Source organism: Mytilus galloprovincialis, chromosome 12 (genome assembly GCF_965363235.1).
Source record: "Mytilus galloprovincialis chromosome 12, xbMytGall1.hap1.1, whole genome shotgun sequence".
Taxonomy (NCBI): Eukaryota; Metazoa; Mollusca; class Bivalvia; order Mytilida; family Mytilidae; genus Mytilus; species Mytilus galloprovincialis.
Window position 1 is genome coordinate 3827158 of NC_134849.1, and position 16196 is coordinate 3843353.

Below are 16196 nucleotides of genomic sequence, written 5' to 3' on the forward strand. Positions count from 1 at the left end.
TAAATACAGATGAATCCATAAATGATCTGAAATTAGGATTGCATTCTTTGTAGTCTTTAGTTTTTAAATCACAGAACGCTGAAAAGGTTATTTTAGTGGACAAAACCTGGTTTACAAATGCCCAACCAATTTCATCTCCAGCTGCAGTATCTCGAGTAACTACATGTATGCATTCTTTATCTCCTTCATCCCAGTCCTTTTTACATGGTGATGCTTCATTTACACAGCTTCTGCTATAAACCTGACACTGTACTGGTGCTATTTTTGTAAAGACAGTGAGTACTCTTGAAAATGTAGTTACACCATTTAGCTGCTGATTACTTGTCCAGCCTGCACCACATGGACAAACTGAAGTTGGAATATCTGGAATAAAATGTTGACCTTTGATGCATCCGTTTTCAACATTGTTTAAATTAAGAGCGCCCGATATATAACGATGTTGTATATTTTGAACTAGATTGGGATCTTGTTGTTTCCGTGGTTTATGACAACTTACGCAAGGAAATGACCAAAGTCCACTAGTCACATCAAAATTAGAGTCACTTGGATTCAGAGCTGGAATTTCTTCTTCTATGTCATGCCAGTAATTTCTTCAATTTCCTGGTCAATAAGCTGAATATTCTCATCATTTTCAATATTCACTGCAGCTTCAGGTTTGATAAATTCTGTCCAAAAATGAGGAGCCTTCTTCAGTTCAGACAAGTGAGCACATAAATTTTGATCAGTGTTAAGACAGTCAACATTTTTCTTGCAACCTTTTTTACTTTTACATAATCCATTTAAACAGGAAACCACATAGCGCTGAAGACGTGAATTGAATGTCAAGTGAACTATTGAAATGTCATCATCTATCAAAATTGAAATTTTTTTTGTTCCTGGTCTTGCAGTTGGCAATTCAATAATTTTCCTATCCTTATATAACAGAGCATCTTGGATGACTTCTTGAATGTTTGTTAAGGTTGCTCGTTCATCCCTGTGCAAGTTTGGTGATACCTCTTGATGCAAAAAACGACAATGCATGCATTTAATACCATTTTCATCCAGAGCATCATACTGTTGCATATTGTTATCCAGGGATTCCAATAAGGTGCAATAGATACGACAGGTGCAAGTGTAAAAATAACCATTTTCGAAAAGATCCCTTGATGTTTTAACATAATCAGAGCTCCTAAATTCTCAACTTTCATCATCATAATCATTCATAATTGCAATGACTTTCATGTCATCGTAAACCTGGATGATAAAACTTCTGTTCTGTAAAAGATTTTTTTTGTAGTTATCATATAAGTTTACTTTTTTGAACATATTTTCCACATTTTGTCCTGTAATAGTCTGCAAAGCCATTTCTTTTGTCAGAATTTTCTTCCGTGGAATAAATGTCCTTGTTCTTTTTGTTTTAGGTTCTCCATTGGAATCATTCATATTTTCGTTATTAATGATTTCTTGATTCTGGTCTACCTGTTGGAAAGATGAGTAAATGGTTTTAAGTTCATTCAGCTGATTATTTTTGTACAAGTACAATACCCGATTTCTCAAAGAAGTGGCCTTTGGACTGGTTGAAAATCTGTACGGATAGCGTAAATTTTCATTTCCAAGGAATCTGTTGTGATCATTTGATAGAAAGTTAATCATGCAACTTTTGTAACATAGATTATTAACATTACAAGCAGGGAGAGGCTTCATAAAGTCATCTGAGAATTTTTCAATTACTTCTGCATTTTTCACTTCTGGGTAATGAAGTATCTTGTTCTGAATGGTTTCTGTGTGGAATAGTTCATTGTTAGATGAAAAGTAAAGACCATCACCAGCATCTGAATCTATGTTTACTTTATAACCATGCCTAGCAGTGTGCACAAAGCAAGCAGTTAGTTCAATGTCACAAAAGTCTTTAACTTTTTCACACAACTGTTGTCTTCTAGATTTTAAGCTCTTTAAATTGTTGCCATAAATTTTGTCAGGGCGTATTCTAGATTTTCTTAAGTCCTTGTTTTTCTTTCCGATAAGCATTCTCTGCTGATCTCCACCAGTTAAGATGTTGCATAAAAATACATTATCTTGCAGAATTCCCAAGGTTTGACATATTACCTCAAGAAAAGTCTCTTCCATGAAATGTTTGTAATATCCGGATTCTATATATCGTATATAATGTACAGGAGCATTGTGATTTTCAATCTCAATATCAAAGATAGAAAAAATGAAAACTCCTTCAGAGCAGTCTGGATAAGTTGACATGTAAATAGCAGCTTCCTCAAATGACGAAAGAAATTTATTCTTTGGATCAAGAAATTTCATATCTTGCATTTTGGTGATTATATTATGTTCCACCAAAATAGCCTGTCTACATATATTTAAGTTTGTTATAAGATCATTTCCAGTCATGTTTTCATCATTAAACTTTCGAATGCTTGAGGCTGCATGTTTTCTCTTCTTAGAATTGCCTGAGATATACTTCCTTGTTACTATTTCTGTTTCATCTTGGAGTCTAAATTTTACTGTACTCTGATTGGTACCGGTCAGCTCAGGACGGTTTGTCACAATTACATGTTGACTTGAGCGTGTCATGTTAGAGTTCAAGATAGCCAATAGATCAATTCCCTGGATTGTCAGCTCTGTTGTATTACCACTGGTGGAAGTTGAGGGCTCAGTTCCGGATTGACTGGCTGTAGTATCTTCACTCATAGTTTCAACCTTTTGATGAAAGACAGACAGTAATCTTTCATAATTTTCTGGATTTTTTGTCTTTAATTGTAGTAGAAAAAGCTGATGATCTCTAACAGTATATGGGTACTGAGAAGGCATACTGAATTCTTCATCTAACAGTGGGAGATTTAATTTCATTTTCTGCAAGAAAAATAGGTATGAAAAAATATATGTGTGCATTGTTACTTATTGTTTGTTTTTAGTATTTGAGACATCTTATAATGCAAATTGGTGATATTGTATTAACACAAGTACGTCCTTGATAGCAGTTTTATTTTTTATTGTGAAGGTCATTAATAAACATATAGGCATACCAATGATAAATAAAATATAATAATGGCTGGCTGTTGAAACGTATTAATTAACCTATAGTTTTTAATTTTCTATAGCTATCCATCTCTAGTGGCCATTAAGATTTGTCTAAATGGCAATGTTACCACATCTTCATATTTCTATATACTGTAAACAATAGATTTTGTCATATATCAGAATGTTTTTTAATTTTACATGTTTAATGTAGTGGCCTTTTAAAGCTGAATATATGGTAAAGGTATTGCTCATTGTTGAAGATTGTAGCGACACATAATTGCTGAAATCAACATCTTGGGACTCTGTTTGATAGTTCTCATTGTTAATCATACTACATATTTGAAATACTAATAAATAAGAAATTGATATAAAATATGTTATGTTAAATGCTTGTGCAAAAGAGAAAGTTTATAATTTTTACATTAGGCTAAAATGGAAATAACCTCACCAGATTTGGAGGACACAAGTGAAGATCTGTACAAGTCTCTGAAAACTGCCCTGAAGGAAGTGATCTTCCCCATTCTTCAATTGAATGAAAAGCAAACTGTTCCTACAAATTAAATCAATTTATATGCATAATTTAAAGGATACAAAGACACTTTCTTTTTTTCCTTTGGATAAAATTATGAAGTTCTTTTCATCTTTTTTCTTTTCCCTATAAAATCACTTGTGAAACTAGTGATTGCACTTAGTCTTTATGTCCATGTTTTTCTATTGTTTTTGGCTTTGAACTCACAGCACCTCACCTAACCTTTTCATGCCAGTCAGCATTTAAGGCCCTTAAGCTTTGAACTAGTTTTCAGTAACTGTGAGTACTCTCAGATCTATACTTTGTGTTATTTGTGTTTTTGTCAAGTTTTTTGGGCATTGCATTAATCTGATGAGTTAAGTTCTTTTCCACTGTTGCTTATAGATTGTTCTGATGTTGTACTGTTATACCACCGTTAAAGGGGAGAGGGTAGTGTTGGGTTTGGCATCAGCCAGTAATTCATTGTTGGACGTTATTGCTGTATGATTTCTTGTTTGAGTTGTTATATACTGTTCACTTTTGGCCTTACATAACTTACTCTATGATTTGGTTTTTGCTCATTCTTGAAGGTCATATGGTGACCTGCAGTTGTCACATTGGCAATTATACATCTTTTTTAATTCTATATATAACTTCTGTTGAGATATTTACCAAGTATATATGTTTTAGCACATGAATTTCCAGTTTGTATTGATCATTCGGACAACAATATACACATTCTTCCCATTGGCACACAATTCCAGGAGAAATGTGTGAAATCACATGCTGGGCTAACAGTCGAACATCAGTGAACTTGTTCTCTGTACACTGTTCCCACTTGCACGTAAGCTGAAAGAATATAAAAGCATATATAATAAACAAATAGTTATAGAAGTTAATATACCTGAAAATCACTTCATAAAAAATATATGGATCTTTGCAACATGTATTACATACATGTTCTGTTACATCATAAAAAACATAAATTAATTGGCATCTGCTGTCTGCTTTTTTTTTAGGAAGTTGCTGTATTCTTCATGATTATCATCCTGTACATTTCATAGTCAAAGATTGTTTTTATTTAAATTGTCGTAAAGGGACATTATGTTTAAAAAATCATGTAATATTAATATATTTACCATTGTTGGTCCAGGATTCCTTTCAACATCCCCACAGAGATGCAGGATAAACCTTTTAAAGTTCTTCCAACATTTGCTTGCCAAAACCTTCACAGTTGGTAGTTGAAACTCTATTCTTATTGGACTACAAGACTCCATTTCATCAGTTTCTGCAAGTTCTATTGTTGGTGGAATACTAAACTCTATTTCACCAATCTCTGCAAATTCTATTGTTGGAATGCTAAACTCCAGTTCACCACTCTCTGCAAATTCTTTTGTTGGAATGCTACACTCCAGTTCATCACTCTCTGCAAATTCTGTTCTTGATGGAATAATACAATCCACTTCATAACTCTCTGTAAAAATAATGGACTTATGGTTTTAGAACTATATAATCAATATATGACTAGAAGTAGTGTGATTAAAAAAAAAGAAGCTTAAATAGGTACATAGCACATACTTAATATATCATTAGCAAAGCATAAATGTTCCACTTTGGCTTAAAATGAATCTGTACACAAGGGAAAAATACAACAGCAATCTAATCTAAAAGGTAATTAGATAGACAAAATGCACAAGTGAAGCCCAGACTATTTCATTTTCACTAAATCTATTGCAATATTATATGTAGTTGAAAAGATTATGCCATCCAACACATTTAAAAATTATAACAATCTTACCTATGTTTACACAACCATATGCTATTTCATGTATGTGTTTGTCGTTCTCAACAAAGGAACTCCTCAGCTCCTCCACAGGTTCTTCTGTTTTTGGTACCTATCAAGATAAAAGAGTAAGTTTTTCAAAAACATATATAAATTTGTAAAAAAATGTCAGATTGGTACATGTATTTCTTCTTTTTTCCTTCTGTATATATAAACTACCTTTAATTCAAACATTTCTTATAGTCAGCACAAAATAATTAAAAAAACTGATTCACCACATTTTCAAATGATTATCACCAGACATAATGAATTCAAAACATTACAAACCTGAAGAGAAATTTCTTTGACTAAGTGAGTTTGACCTGGAATAAAAAAGACATCATATATATACATATCTATTTGCATTCAGCAATCCTATTTTACTGTACATATCAATCATTTAAAAAAAATTAAGTATAGGGAATTTAAAGTTTTAATACCAGTAATATATTTAATAACTTGGAAAGTGCCTTTGACAAATTGCTTATTCTTCTGGATCATCAAAATGTACTTAATCAATATATTATAATTGCTGTTCTAATTATGATGAATTATACCCAGAGAAGTCTCATTCAATCCTATACTAATCCTAATATCAACCTAATATTAAAATGCCTATTGTCAGTCAGGTTTCCAAATTCCTTCTTCTATATACCAAAATATCAAATCCGAAAATCACAATATCTAAATTCTAAGAATTGGTAATACCAAACCTTTTTTAGCATGACGGCAAATAACATGGTCTATCAGAACATCTTCTCTGGAGCATGTAACTGGACAAACAGGACAATTATATGTGCTCTGAAAAGATATTGAATATTGAACTTTAAATGAACAACCTTTGATATATAATACATCTATCAATCTGATATGATTCGAAAATTTCAATGTCTGTAGGTTATCATAAATTAATAAATCCTTTCTCTGGTTGATAGCTATAGAAATCAAACACCCACTAAAAAAAAAACACTATTGTATCTGCCTTTTCTGATCAATCTATTGAAAATTTAAAATACCGTTATCAAGCTTGTATAAATCGCTCTGGTCCATTGTGAAAACTCTACTCTCGCCACAAATTTGATAACTTTTTGTAGCGGTCAGAAAATATTATGAAATTCTTGTAATTCAAATATTGTGTGATCGATAAAGGTAATATCAAGGAAAAATTCATTTTCCATCATCAAACAGAAGTTTAAACTGGTTGAAAGTTATTCTATAACACTTCACGACTGTTAGCATAGGTCATAATCAAAAGTAAAATGAATTAGAAATTTGTGCATGTTAAAACTGAAAGTTTGAATAGAACATGTAAAAGAAAAGAAATTTTTGAAGAATCTTAATCTAATATAATACGAATAAGTAATTACATTTTGTGGTTTATATATCATAAGCTAGTTTACTACCAACTTATTTACTTTATTCATTCTGTGAAAATTTTGTTGGTGTAAATATTTGAACAGGTTACAGAATAGAAGCTATGTAACAAGATTACTTTTTTTTCTTTCTTAGTCACAGCTGTTTTCTTTGATTTCTTTACTTGTAAGGATTCAACAGGTTGCTTTGTTGTGTCAGTCTAAAAAAAAGTACAACAATTAATCAAATATCTGCCTTTATGCAATGAAATGAAAATTCAAGTTCAATAATTAATAGTAAATTTCTTATGATCTCACAGGGTCAATGAATAATTTAAGCTTTATAAAATCTGAACTTTACAAATTCATGCACAAGAAGGGATAAAGTAACAAATGTATTCAAACAACATAGTACTTTTGACCTATTATATTCCATAAATGTTTTCCCCTTTTAATTCAAAAATTAAGTCTCACTAATATTTACAGATACTTTGTAAGAATTAAAAAATGTAAATGTTGAGATATATAAATGATATTTTAATTTTCTGCATTTCAAAATCAGCATAAATCTTTAAGTAAACAAAACAATACCTGATAAAAAGTACAAATGACTGAGGATGACAAGATAACAGCAACATCGTCAGTAACATCTAGGACTATCTCATTCCTCTTTATACTGTATCTATAAAAAGTTGAAGTAGAATTAGAAAAATAAAACAGTTTAAAACTGGGATTTTGGAATTAATGGAATTTGTTATTCATATTTCATTGTTTTCAACCTGTGAAAGTAAATTTTCTAAGAATACAATATAAATTCACATGTGCTATAGCCTTCATATATACATCATATGTGTACTAGTTTTCACACTTCTATATAAATTCTCCTTTAAATCAAAAGCTCCATGATAGTATTTAAAATTTGTAACACTAAAATTGTTGTTGCCTTGAAATTTATTTTTTAATTTTTAAACATCATCATAAACGTGCATAAAACATGCATAAACATGCAAACATTTAAAAATAAACTTGAATGTCAACTTTTTAAAAGCATGCCATGGTAAATTATGTGCATTTAAAACCAAATCAGGCTATAACGATAAACGTAATTACAATAACAAAAACACATAAAAAACAAAACAATAATGCAATGCCAATGATAACAAACCCTGTTTTATAAGTTCCTCTTGATTTTCTTTGAGACTAAATTAATAAGGTAATGAAAACAAATACAGTTATATAATTTTTTGTTCAAATCATTTAGGATGTTCTCTTGTCTTTGTTTTTGACAGATATTAGTAATCCTCTGGTTTTATTCGTTTAGTTCCATAAAAAAGTTAGAATGCTAACTCTGTCAATTCTTTTTCTAATATAGTTTAAAAAGCCTGTTCTTTTTTTATTTTAGATAGTTTTTAAAAGAAAATCACCTGTGCTAATGTTAAGTGTATAGAAAATCTAGAGGGAATATTCCCACCAAATCTTAAATGGCTTACATCTTAAAAAAAACAAGGGTACATACCATTAATCAGTTTTTTTTGTTTTTGTTTTTTTTTTATCTTTTAGCAGTTTATCCTATCCTATAACGTTACATTAAATTAAGTTCCATCATAGCTGTTTAAGAGAATTTTAAATGTTCACTTACTCTTCTTTTAATTGTTCTTCTTGCCCCAGCTAAACACAATCTCTTCCTCTTAGAAGGGGTTCTAGAGGAATTCTGATGGTCAACATCCTGTAATAAACATTCAAATGTAATTTTCAACATCAATCATATGCACCAAAAACTTTTTGAACTACTAGTCCGAAGACCAATATCCTGACATTTTTCTTATTGGTCCAAACAAAGTTTTGCAAAAACTTACTTGCCCGAATGAAATTTTACTAGTATGGGGCATCGGACTAGTGGCTAACCGTGCAGACTAAATACATGTACATATCATATAAAATCATCAGTTACATGAACAGTTTCAATTGCGTTAAGTATAATACACACATTACAAATAGATAATATTGAAATTAAATCCATTTTTTTGTAATACTCATGTCATTATAATCCAACGATTTGTTTATAATTTTTTTTTCTTATCTAGGACATCAGTATGTGCTATGAACAAATGTATTCTATTTTTTTAAAAGGCATAAACTGCATTAAAATGCCAGAGAGACCATTTAAAAAACATCATAGAAAATAAAATGTTACTTTCTAATGCAAGATGGTGATAGACAAATACGTATATGCTTACATCTTTTCTATTCATACATATAATTTATCAAATACCTTGTCAAAAGGTTTGTTCCTTGTATCAGATGAAGGTACTGATAGTCTCACCACTTCTGCATAGGTCATCTTGGGTGATACAGATTCTCCATCAGGTACCTGTACAGGAGATAATAAGGTTTCATTCATATATGTCACACACTTCTGTCTCTCTGCTAAATAGTTCTCTAAAGTCATCTTCAAAATAAAAGCACCATTTCTATTAACATGAAGTCCGTCCCTTCCAAGATGAACAGCAGGTTGAAAGAGCTTGGCATAATCAATAAATGAACATCTACTGTAACCACCAGTTAAAGACTGTATACCAGCATTCAACTTCTCAACATCTCTCTGCAGTCTTGGCAATGCTGACATGTTCCAATAAGTACTCTCATAGTGGTTTACTGCACGGGGAAGTATGCCACAAATACCTATTTGCAACGATTCAAATTCCAGCAGCAAATTCTCTATCAGGAATCTATAAGATCTAAAGACAAAATAATAAACTTGTACATGAGGCAAATAATATTCATCATATTCATTACAGTAAATAAGCTATATCTACTGAATTCTTTAACATTAGAAACAAGGTAATTTTATATTGTATATACAAAAATGTTTCTTTTAAATCAATAATAATCAGCCAAGCAAATTACATGATTTGTCAAAGATCTCAAATAAATATGGGTTACCATTAATTTGGGAAAAATTAATGTGATTGGCCATATTTTTACCATCGATTTGTAAAATACATGTAAATTTTATCATTTCCACCACAAAATTACCTTTAACATAATTTGGCAAGAATTTTTAACATTGTTCTTCATGACGGTACCCCTATTAGCCAATAAAAAAAATATATGTCTGTTTACGGTTACCCGACCTACCCTACTTTAGAGCGCCAACCCTAAAAATGTAAGTCATTTTATTTCCATCGTATGGTTAGAAATAAACTGAGCTCAGGGCTCACGCTACCAGGCGACTTGGGCGAAGAAGTCGCCTTCCCAACCGTCACTTCGCTTTCCCCGACCCCCAAAAGCGAAATCAAGTCGCCCTGTTCTTGACGATACTCGCTTTCAGTCGCTTCCGTCATCGGACATTTTCAATTTTTACTAAGTTGATGAAACATCAATTTTTTTATTGATAATTAAAGAAATTCAGACATAAACGATTCATTATCTTTAGAAAAGAGGTTGAAGCATTGTCTTCGCAGTGTGTAGCAGGTTATTTGATAAAATACAACTTTTTATCACTTCATGCAGTTCCGGTGCTTGTACATCAACCTAAATTTCGGCGGCAAAATAAGTTTGTTACTTCATTTAAACGTGATAAAAGTTGCCTCCAGTAAATGTTTAATCCATTTATTGCATTAAAAACGTCATGTTCCTTTTCAAATAACTTGTCAAACATCGTTTATTTTTGTAAATTTTCTTGCATTTGTCCGCCATTGACCGATTTCTAAACTACGGATCTGAATCGGACCAGCTATGACCGAAATCCGTACTTTTACAATAATTACTACGGACGCACGGACAGAACAGCTGACAGAAGAATATTGATCCCAAAGGGGAAAATTACGCATTCCACACACATTAAGAGACTTTTGGTTACATCTAATTGATTGGTGTATATAATTCCCTATATTTTTTATGGATTGTTTCAAACTATTGATTAAAGTTGCTTAACTCCGAGACTATTATACTAATTTCAATTTATTATGGCCCAGCTTAATAACTTTTATATTTTTTTATGAGAAACACTGAATTTCATACACAAGATAATATTTAATTAAATTGTAATGATGATATATTATAATTTCTTTACATTTTTTAAAAATAATTTTTTTTAGTGCTAGATATTTAGTTGGAATAAGTTTCTCACAAGAACCTTAGTAAAACTTAAACCACTTTTAATTTCAAATGTTACTTTAATTGTATTTTTTTTACTCAGATATGAATTGAACAATATAAAAAGAACATTATTTACATATGGCCCTTTATACTATTGTAAAATCCATTATGACACGGAACACCGAGATCGCCCAAAGGACCCCCATGGAGGGGTATTGATAGCAGCTAAACAAACATTACAGCTGGGTAACATCATAAAAAGCACTGAAATAGAACTACTGACTGGCACTATTAACTTAGAAGGAAAAAAGAAAATGCTCATAGGCGCTTTTTATCGACCACCTGATAAAACAGATGACACCTACCTGAATAAAATGAAAGACGAAATAAATAACATCAGATCAAAACATCAAAAAGACATATTCCTTATTGGTGGCGATTTCAACTTACCCGATATCAACTGGGCAGAACAAACTATAGACCATAGACAGTATCCTACCAGAACCAACCAGGCATTCTTGGAACTTGTAGCTGACAACGGGCTAGAACAAATTGTGGACTTCCCAACACGAAAAGAGAATACCCTAGATTTATTGCTTACATCTCATCCTTCATTTAAATTAAGATGCAAACCATTACCATCAATAGGAAACAGCGACCATGACATCGTCCTCCTAGATATGGCTTGTAAACCACTTAAACCTAAACCAGTCAGAAGAAAAATATTTCTATGGAAAAAAGCGGAAATACATAATATAAAGGAAGATCTACAAAACTTTATAACTACCTTCAAAAACATCAAAGATAGAAGCGTTGAGTCTTTATGGCAGGCATTTAAAACAGCTGTACAAACCACCATAGAGAAAAGAGTACCAACGAAAATGACCCTTGGAAGAAACACTCATCCATGGATCAATACAACCATTAGACGCAAAATAAACCAAAAGCAGAAAGCACACAAGAAGGCGAGAAAAACTAAAAAGAAAAGAGACAAGGATAGGTATAAAAGACTACAACAAGAAGTGCAGTGGGAGGTCCGTCAAGCCAACAAGAAGTATATGGAAGAGGTCAGTTCAGACTATAGAGATAATGCAAAGAAATTCTGGTCTTATATCAAGAGCAAAGGTCAGGAATGGACAGGAGTGGCACCGCTAAAAAACAAAATGGGATTTCTGCAAAGTGATAACAAGAGTAAAGCTGACATTTTAAACGACCAATTCCAGTCAGTATTTACCAAAGAAAACCTAAATAACTTTCCAGATAAAGGTAAAAGTCCATACTCCACCATGAAGGACATAAAAATTAGTACCAACGGAGTCCACAAATTATTAAAAAACCTGAAACCGCATAAAGCTACTGGTCCCGATTCAATACCAGCCTTTATACTGAAAGCAGCAGCAGAACAACTTGCTCCTATACTCACAGACCTATATCAAACATCATTGAACACTGGTGAAGTCCCGCAAGATTGGAGAGATGCCAATGTAGTTCCACTTTTTAAAAAAGACGAAAGGCACCTAGCATCTAACTACAGACCAGTATCTCTAACTTCCATCACATGTAAGGTCTTAGAACATATTGTACATAGCAACATCATGGGCCACTTTGACAAAAATAAAATACTAACTGATGCACAACATGGATTCCGCAAAAGACGATCATGCGAATCCCAACTAATCGTAACCATCAACGACATTGCATCGAAATTAAAAAGTAGCGGCCAAGTAGACATCATCCTGCTTGACTTTGCAAAAGCATTTGACAAGGTACCACATCACCGCCTCCTACACAAGTTGGAATACTACGGCGTCAACCCCAAAACCAATAAATGGATTCGCTCCTTCCTACATAACAGAAAACAGAGCGTGATATTAGAGGGTGCCGTCTCTTCACAAGTACCAGTACTCTCTGGTGTACCCCAAGGCACAGTCCTTGGTCCATTACTGTTCCTGGCCTACATTAATGACATGCCAGAAACAGCATCTACATCAGAGACCAAATTGTTCGCGGATGACAGCCTTCTCTTTCGTACCATCACCAACCAAGCTGACAGTGAACTTCTACAAAAGGACTTAACAGCATTGGAAGACTGGGAAAACAAATGGCAGATGAGTTTTAATGCCAAAAAATGCCTTGTCATTAGAATATCCCCCAAAAATAGACCAGTGATACAAACATCGTACCATCTTCACGGTCATACTCTAGACACAGAGGAAGCAAGTAAATATCTTGGAGTAACCATCAGCAACAACCTAACATGGGATAAACACATAGACAATACAGTAGGCAAAGGAAACAGAACGTTGGGGTTTATACGTAGAAACCTCAAAGGCTGTACAAAACCTGTAAAAGCAGCTGCATATGTGTCCATGGTAAGACCTGCAGTGGAATATGCAAGCACAGTATGGGACCCAACCGCCCAAAATAAAATCAAGGCAATTGAACAGGTGCAGAAAAGAGCAGCACGATTTGTGAATAACAACTACACAGACCGAACACCTGGCTGTGTCACAAATATGGTTAAAAATCTAAAGTGGGAAAGCCTCGAAGAACGGAGGAAAACAAATAGATTGTGCATGCTATTCAAGATCCAGCATGAACTTATAGATATAGACCGTCACCAATATTTGACCCCGAATGATAACCGGACCAGAGGTAAAAACCGCTTCTTCCAAGAAAGAACAAGTACAGACACCTATGGCCAATCTTTCTTCCCGAGGACAATCAGGGACTGGAACAACCTACCAACAACAGTTACAGCGACCAACACCGTTGAGGGATTCAGAGCTGCCCTGAAGGCATGCTCTGAAAGGAAGTAGGAAAACCAGTTGTAAATAATTTTAATTGTATATTTTTTTGTGAACGTTTTAAATGTAATTTGTAAATAGCCAAGAGAAATCTTTCTGTGTTGCCCGACACTGCGTAAAGTTTTCGCGCGGAACCATTAACATTCAGCAATGAATCCGGTTCCTTACCTGGAAGAAGAAGAAGAAACATTGTAGCGCACCGCGCGAATGAGCACTTCTCTTTCAAATCTCACCACTTCTCCCTATCAGTTTCAAAAAGAGAAGTCACTTCTCCCTATAATTCTGAAGTAGTGTGAGCCCTGTTCAGAGCGTCTGTCAAAAGTGAAGTTAGTGTTGCCAATAGTATAAATCAATTACCTAATACATCCTAATGTTCACAATCATGATATAACAGCTGTTTAAAGAAAATTTGCGACTTGTGTGTTGAAATAAACACTGGGTCGCCATTTTTTCTAACCAATATCAAAGGGAAATTATCCAATAATTAAAAATACGGGTAACTCGGCCCATGTTCAACTCGGACCACGACAAGAAAAAAACACACGACTCAAAAAAATAAAATAAAATGAAATACCGAAATACCTACCCTATTTATTTCAAGTATGTAACCTTAAACAGACATATGTTTTTTTTGGCCTTACGAAATGTATGCCAATAGTTTAGCTAAAGGACGCCTCCGGGTGCGGGAATTTCTCGCTACATTGAAGACCTGTTGGTGACCTTCTGCTGTTTTTTTTTCTATGGTCGGGTTGTTGTCTCTTTGGCACATTCCCCATTTCCATTCTCAATTTTATGCCATGTGTTAAGGCAAGATTTTTGAAATTGTTTTGTTTTTAAATAAGTTCCTCTTTCTAACATGCACTAAATACAAGATTTTCCATTTCATTGGTTAACCTATCAATTATCTATGGTGTTATTTTTTTTTCTGCAGGTCAAGATTTCATTCCTTGTTCTTTGGACTTTTCAATAAAGTTTACACATTTTATTTAGACAATAAATAGGGTGAAAAAAGTAGAAAACTAGATGTGTCAAAGCGTTGCGGGGCCATACAAAATGTTAATTTTAAGGTTATTTGGGCAAGATAATAGACATCATGTATATGAACCGAAAAAGAAGATGTTTTTCCTGATATGTTTCTTTTTTAAATATAATTTCGGGCGAGTGTCGTCCTATTATTATCTTCAGAATTATTTTGTAATTGTGATCATCTTTCAATAATTGCACATGAATTGTATTACATGTACAATGTATCATGAAAACAAGGGAATTTTTATAGGGTTTTTATGTTAATTATTATATAGAAAAAATTAAAAATTATCATAGATAAATATGATTTCAGAGGGCAAACATATGCAATCATTCGTAAATGATCCAGTAGTAATTGCGTATGGTGCAGCTATACAATAAATTCATGAATTTTATATTTAAGCTTTCGTAAACCAATTATCGTTTTTGTAAAAATACCTCAAAGTTGATTCAACATCACCGAAAACATCATTCGAACCTAGATGCAGAACAATCTGGTCTGGGTTTTCCGTCTTCATTGCACTCATCAGTTGGGAATAGAATTCTTTCCGGTCATTCTGTACTCTGGCACCAGGTATGCACAGTGTTCTAACTGGGTAATCAAACATGGGTTTAAGCTGCTTCAGGTTGGAATCCCCTGCAATTAAAACGCTTCTCAAAACTTTATCAAGATTATTGTTAAACATATCTATAATATAAGTATGACACAAATTATATTGACCAATTATGTTAAAAAATTTAAATACTACAAAAATTTAACTGCTAGTCTTGTATTATTTTAATTATAGTTTCTTGTGTACAATTTAGAAATTAGTATGGCGTTCATTATCAATGAACTAGTATATATTTGTTTAGGGGCCAGCTGAAGGACGCCTCCGGATGCGGAATTTCTCGCTTCATTGATGACCTGTTGGTGACCTTCTGCTGTTGTTTTTTCTATGGTCGAGTTGTTGTCTCTTTGACACATTCCCCATTTCCATTCTCAATTTTATTATAGATTTTTTTCATCATGCATGCTCTTGTATAGAAGCAACGCAGTCGCAATAACCGCATCTAGCTTTTCCAATGAGTTGGTCACATCATTAACACTTCCCTCTTTTTGACCCTTTTATCTTTCATTATGAAGAAATTTCAATTTCCAAAGACTATAAAAGATGTTGAGCAAGATAAATGTAGTAACACACAAGAGAGTAACACTGCTGCTCCCTTTTAAAGGACGCTGACACTATGGAATTTCTTTAAATAATTTGTATCATGTTTAATATATTCAATCAAACCGTTGAATGTTTTAATTATATAGTTGCAAAGGTCAAAATGATCGGATTAATTGCATGGATATCTGATTATAATTTCAGATACATTGTACTTATGATATAATCAAGCAAGTGATGATATCAATCTATATTGTTTAAAAAGAAAAACAGAAAAACTTTTACCGCCAACTTTTATTTTTTTATGATCTAACTATGTTTATTTAATATAGAGGGTTGAAACCTCCATTGTATGGAATATACAGCGGTTTTTTTTTTCGTTGTGACAAGATGGCTATACTTTTTGAAGTCATTGCAAAT

At 32.9% G+C, this 16196-nt stretch overlaps 2 protein-coding genes across 2 annotated transcripts; both read right to left on the reverse strand.

The window, feature by feature from the left end:
• Nucleotides 1–1035: 1035 nt before the first annotated feature.
• On the reverse strand, nucleotides 1036–5693 carry LOC143055165 (uncharacterized). Its single transcript, XM_076228305.1, has 6 exons — nucleotides 5628–5693; nucleotides 5316–5412; nucleotides 4657–4943; nucleotides 4190–4366; nucleotides 3458–3559; nucleotides 1036–2841 (listed from the first exon to the last, which is right to left on the reverse strand). Exons 1-6 carry the CDS (start codon nucleotides 5691–5693, stop codon nucleotides 1177–1179), a joined length of 2394 nt encoding a protein of 797 aa, XP_076084420.1. The 3' UTR covers nucleotides 1036–1176.
• A 357-nt stretch (nucleotides 5694–6050) lies between these two features.
• LOC143053821 (uncharacterized) lies at nucleotides 6051–15388 on the reverse strand. The gene is made up of 6 exons (XM_076226612.1): nucleotides 15064–15388; nucleotides 8964–9429; nucleotides 8331–8417; nucleotides 7283–7373; nucleotides 6832–6912; nucleotides 6051–6140 (listed from the first exon to the last, which is right to left on the reverse strand). Exons 1-4 carry the CDS (start codon nucleotides 15309–15311, stop codon nucleotides 7353–7355), a joined length of 822 nt encoding a protein of 273 aa, XP_076082727.1. The 5' UTR covers nucleotides 15312–15388; the 3' UTR covers nucleotides 6051–6140; nucleotides 6832–6912; nucleotides 7283–7352.
• Between the last annotated feature and the right edge of the window lie 808 nt (nucleotides 15389–16196).